This window comes from Henckelia pumila, unplaced genomic scaffold (assembly GCF_033568475.1).
Source record: "Henckelia pumila isolate YLH828 unplaced genomic scaffold, ASM3356847v2 CTG_461:::fragment_3, whole genome shotgun sequence".
Lineage (NCBI taxonomy): Eukaryota > Viridiplantae > Streptophyta > Magnoliopsida > Lamiales > Gesneriaceae > Henckelia > Henckelia pumila.
Window position 1 is genome coordinate 135444 of NW_027331831.1, and position 6000 is coordinate 141443.

At 30.0% G+C, this 6000-nt stretch overlaps 1 protein-coding gene across 1 annotated transcript; it reads right to left on the reverse strand.

Moving 5' to 3' along the window:
- Nucleotides 1–608: 608 nt before the first annotated feature.
- Nucleotides 609–983, reverse strand: LOC140871361 (auxin-induced protein 15A-like). The gene has a single exon (XM_073273836.1). It carries the CDS (start codon nucleotides 891–893, stop codon nucleotides 609–611), a length of 285 nt encoding a protein of 94 aa, XP_073129937.1. The 5' UTR covers nucleotides 894–983.
- Between the last annotated feature and the right edge of the window lie 5017 nt (nucleotides 984–6000).

Here is a 6000-nt window from a genome sequence, read left to right on the forward strand (position 1 = left end):
AAGCAATTAAGTCACACTGCTATGGGCATACAAGATGACGAGATTCTTGGAGAATATACAAAACACATCAAGACACGTGTTGCACGTAACCAAACAAAAAAAAACTGCTTCAAAAAGGGGGGAAATAGAAACGTTAACATATTATCCTATCAAAACTTGATTACCTGCTTTTATAAGGACTTTGTTTTGTTTTTTTACGATTACTACCTCTCTTTTTTTTTTTTTACGGAAATAGACATTAATTGACTAATTCCTTTCTTATGAAATATATTAGCTATAAGTTTTTATGTTTCATTACACTCACACAATTAGATTGTTTTGCTCAACCGATTTCATATAACGTACATGTCTTCAATTATGTTGCTCTAAAATCACCACTGTGGGTTTTCACGTGCAACGCACGTACCTCCTTCCTAGTAAAATAAATAAATAAAATTGGTGCGATGATTACCAAAATTTTCTTATATATTTATAATCTTGAATATTTTTTCAATAGCATATACATTGATTTGAATTGACGAGTTGTCTAGAATCACTCCAGCTAGCTAGGTAATTAACATATGAATTACTACTCTAAAAGACTATAGCCTAGTCTATAATATAATACATCATGTTCTCCTCAAGCGAGAGGTGACATCAACGAACAAATCTTGACTGCAAGGAATGGTGAGGCCTCCCATTGGGTGGCAAAATCCGTATTCTTCTTCAGCTTGGAAAAGCAAATCTTGAAATGAAGGATGGTTCAAATATGATACAGGAATGATGAATCGTTGCTTATATTCACTTTCCCCGACGTAAACAGCACAATATCCTTTCGGAACATCAGCTGATCCCGTTGAATTTGATCTTTTCTCACTTGATAGAGATCGTTTAAGTATTTGTCGAATGGCCATTTCTTGTGTTAAAGTGGGTGTGAAGCAAAAGCAGAAAACACAGCAAGAAACTGAGAAATGTTTTATGGAATTGAGTGGTGCTTATCTTGTTGCTTTGAAGTTTGGGAGTGAAGAATATATATATGGATGAATGTAAGTGCCACTACTTATCCTTCAAAATATTGATAGTGGTTCAGAAAACAGGCAAGTAGAAGCATGGTAGCTGGCGAAAATTAATTTTAACAAGAGCACATGAAGAATCACATGAATTTGTTTCCCATCATCGTATATCATGAAGCATCATCATCAGCCACAAAGTCTTTATAGGACCCTACTCAGATAATTCATGTGAACCACAACTCTGTTTGGTATGAGTTATATAATTTGAGGGGTGTGGTGCCACCTTTGTTTGCTGTTAATTAAACAGCATTTACCAAATGTTAAGTGGATCATATTTTAAGAACAAAGATGATTTTTTTTATGATGATATATTGGCCCCAATTCATCAATTTGTTGGCTCTTCAATGGATATAGATCGAGAGGTCTAATTAACTAATGAATATGATTTGGGGAAAGAAAAGTCATGTGATGTGCCGTATGCCTTAATTCATATCTTCAATTCAGAGTGGGACATAAACTTGGAACAGCCTTCTGCAATATATAACTTTGTGGAGAAGTAGAGTGATCACAATTCACAACAATTTCTATACAAAGCTATTTCTTGTATTTCTTGTTTTAATTTCACATAGCCTTAATAAGGAGTAACAAACAACCCGCGCGATAGATAAATCTTGCCCTCTCACCCTCGGTCCTAAATGCTACGCTACACAGGTTGAAACACATACCATGTAGTTTAAGTCGTTAGGAATATGTAATTTATATGGGTTCCATGTAATCAATGGAAAATCCCTTTAAGCATATCGATCAAAAGAAAATTGTAAATCTCATCTCATTAGTTGAGCTATTGCATCAGGGCCCTACGAGTTCTTGTTGTAGGGGATGGTAGGAAACAATAAATTCAACATATGATTTATGGTCATTAATAAATGGAAGGGGCAAAGCCATGTTATTCTTCATGTGCTTATGTTCTTCAAATTTTCCAGCCACGACTCATCCATGGGCCTCTTGATCGACTAAGTCGAACTACCGCCTTGAAAGATTTATACATTTGAACATCCATCTATCTATCTACATATACAACACATTTCCCAGTCCAAAACCATCAACAATCATCGAAAAAAACTAATCTTGATCATCTTCGCAAAGAAATTTTTTCTTTCCTTCGCCTTCCGAGCCTTTTACATCCGTACAACAACAATGGCTATTAAACAAATTCTTAGACGTTCTTTGTCGAGTGAAAGAAGATCAAACTACACCGGAACCACCGATGTTCCCAAGGGACATTTTGGTGTTTACGTTGGGGAAACCGAAAATAAGCATAGATTTGTGATTCCGATATCATATTTGAACAACCCTTTGTTTCAAGATTTGTTAAATCAAGTGGAAGAAGAGTTCGGGTTCAATCATCCAATGGGTGGACTCACCATCCCCTGCAGCGAAGATTTATTTATTGATCGATCTCACTTCTAGATTGAGCAGAATATGATATATATGGACTTATGGAGTACTATACTGATTTTAGGGAGTAGAAATTTGTATACTATTTAGCTAGTACTCCTTGTCTAACGATTTTTCCGTCAGCGTGTATATTATTCAATCGGCAAATGATAATTCCTGGAAACAAAGATACCGTGTGAAATGTTGACTGCATCACAATTTTTAGCTTATACTCAGAAGTATATATTCTTTTTTCCTATTTGTATTCTTGCAAGATCTCATAAATTCTCTACCCAAAAATAACTTTTCTGGTCTACTAACATTTTTGATAGCCCAATTAACATAAACATGGACCATCAAACAATAGACCAACAACTCAAAGACTGGGCCTCAAAGGGGCTTTTAAAAAATGAAGAGGTGGCCCAAGAACATGTTGATAAAAAGCCTATTAGAAACATTGAAGCGGAAGGAAAAGAATCAATGGAGGATTCCCAGCAAGAAGAATCGAGAAGGCGCAATAAACCAGCTTGGATGAAGGATTACGTAATGTGAGAGAAGCACGCGTTTTTTGGGATCATTTTCTATTATCTTTCTGTTGGGATTTCTGTTTTTAATTATGACGTCAAAATGTAAAAGACATATAAATTGTTGGAGAAGAGTTGTAATCGGTATCGAATATTTTATCAGTGAAATACAATTGAGAGTTTGGCACAGACTCGAAGTGTGCGTGTGTGTGTTTTTTCCCTTCATAATTCATATCAATTTTATTGTTTTGTTGATACAAAACTAAACAAAAAACAAAAAAAAAAACATTTTATTGTTTTGGATTTTAGTCCACTAAACTTTTTGATGTGTTAACTTTCATTTTTTTCCCTTTCTATCTTGTTTGGTTGGTCGGACTGCCGACGTGACACCAAAAACTATCGATATTGTGCTATTAGAAAATGTTAACGTGAGATGAGAAAATTGATGGTTTATCTGATGTCATATCAACAAACAAACTAAAATAATCTAAAATTAAAAATTGATATACAAAACCAAAATTATAACGAGGCATCACATGTGGTCGGGATCATTTAATACTATTATCAAAATATGAGTTTGAATTGTGATTTTGTCTTATTATCCCTCAATTTGTTATATGAAATTTTTTTGCCTAAGTTATATTATAAATGAAAAATTCACACAACGTCATTAATTAATTGATGGTAATAATAATAATAAATACATATAATAATTATTAGTAATACTACTAATTAATCATAATAAATAAGGAAATGTCATTGAACGTAGATATATCTCAAAACCAAAGTAAGCATAAATTATTTTTAATATATAGTGTCCGTCTGATAATATAAATATAGCTAAAAAATTTGTACATGAATGTTTTAACCAAGTTTATCTTATATCAAATTCTAACTCTATTTCTAATCTCTCTAAGCTATCTAATATTATATATATATATATATATATACACATTAATTATTTAGCCTACATTAATTAATTGATGATAATATAATAAATACATATAATAATTATTAGTAATACAAATAATAATAAATAAATAAGAAAATGTCATTCCACGTAAATATATCTCATAAGAAACCAAAGTAAGTATAAATTAGTTTTGATATATAGTGTTCGTCTGATCATATAATATACCTAAAAATATTATACATGAAGTTTCTAAACAAGTTTATCTTATATCTAATTTTAATTCTAATTCTAACTCTAACCTATCTAAGATATTTAATATCTAATCTAATATATATATGTGTGTGTGTGTGTGTGTGTGTGTGTGTGTGTGTGTGTGTGTATTAGATTATTTAAGTATTGGGTTTAGTTCATTTACAAAAAAATGTATGTCTATCTAATCACATTATCCCCCAATTAGGTACGTACAATATTTTTTTGCCAAGTTTATATATAAAAATTATAAATTGAAAATACATACAACATTAATTAATTGATGATAATATAATAAATACGTATAATAATTATTTGTAATACAAATAATAATAATAAATTAATTAAAAAATGTCATTGTACGTAGATATATCTCATAAGAAACCAAAGTAAGTATAAATTAGTAATGATATATAGTGATCGTCTGATACATGAAGTTTTTAGCGAAGTTTGTCTTATATCTAATTCTAATTCTAATTGTAATTATAATTTTAATCTATCTAAGTATTGGGTTTAGTTCATTTACAAGGAAAATCTATGTCTAAACATGAAAAAAATACTCTTGGAGAACCAAACAACAAATTCTACACAAGTATTTTTTCAAATTAGACAAATTAGTTACTGAAAACAATGATGTATTGTTAGTTGTGGTGGAAAATGAGAGAAAATCGAGTGATTCTTCATAAAAACCAAGGGAAAAAATGGAAGAAGACCCAAAATATGACTCAAAAATAAAACAATGATATCACAATTAAAAAAAGGCAACTTGGAAATAGGTGCCTAAACCAAACATAAGTTTTATTTTAGTACATATATTTGTTTGTTCCGAAAATGTGCTTGTCTTAATTTTAATAATTATTATCTCTTGAATTATCAAATGTGGAACCGGATTCAAAATCTGATTCACTTGATTTCTCAAGATAATAAATATTTTCATCATCAGATGAATATTCAATTGTTTCTACTAGATAAAATTCAATAGTAAATAATTCTTCAAGCAGTTTAACTTTGTTTTTCTTTTCGTTTCGTTTTGGACATTCATTCGCATAATATCCTTCTTTATTGCACAACCAACATGTGTAATTCTTTCCTTTACATTTGGGTAAGGTGTTTTTTTGTTATCAAATTTTTTATAAAATTTTCTTCTATAAGGTTTTCTGAAGAAATTATTTTTTAATTTTTTTTTCTTATAAGGAATAAATTTTCTATTAAAAGATTTATAAGGTTTATTTGGTTTATTCTGCTTCTGTCGTTTTAGATGTTTGTGTGGCATGTTTGTTTTACAACCATATTCTTTTACTGTGAATTCTATTTTGTCACAACAAAGTTTATTGTTTTGTTTGTAGGATTTGGAAATTTTTTTATTTAGCGTTACTTCATGACATTTCTTTGTTATTATATCTTTGATAAATTTAATAGCTCCTCCTAATGTTTTGGTGTAAGAGCTACTTAAAAATTCATCTTTACTGTTTATTGGTATATTAGGTATTTTATTAAAAATACTCAATTTATAATGTTCCTTCTTATCAACATCTATTAACTGATAATAGTTTGTTTCATAATCACAGATAAATTCTTCTAAATAACATAAATTGCATAATTTGATATTATCTAGGATAAAAATGGCTCTATTTTGTTCTATATTTTTTGCTACTAAATTAGCATCATTATTAGAAACTCCTAAGAAATCTTGGTATAGGGCATCAACAAATAATTCGAAATATCTATGTCATGTTATTCCTTGTAGTAGATTAGTTATTACTAGGTTTTCAGCTCAAGTTCTTACTGCACCTACTAAAGTCATTTTTATCATTTCATGAGTTAATATTTGTACGTTCTCACTTTTATCTAATAATGATGTTAATTGGATTTGTACTGATAGTTT

What these genes read in the sequence shown, in the direction of transcription:
- LOC140871361 (XM_073273836.1), bottom strand. Translation starts at nt 893, where the DNA reads ATGGCCATTCGACAAATACTTAAACGATCTCTATCAAGTGAGAAAAGA.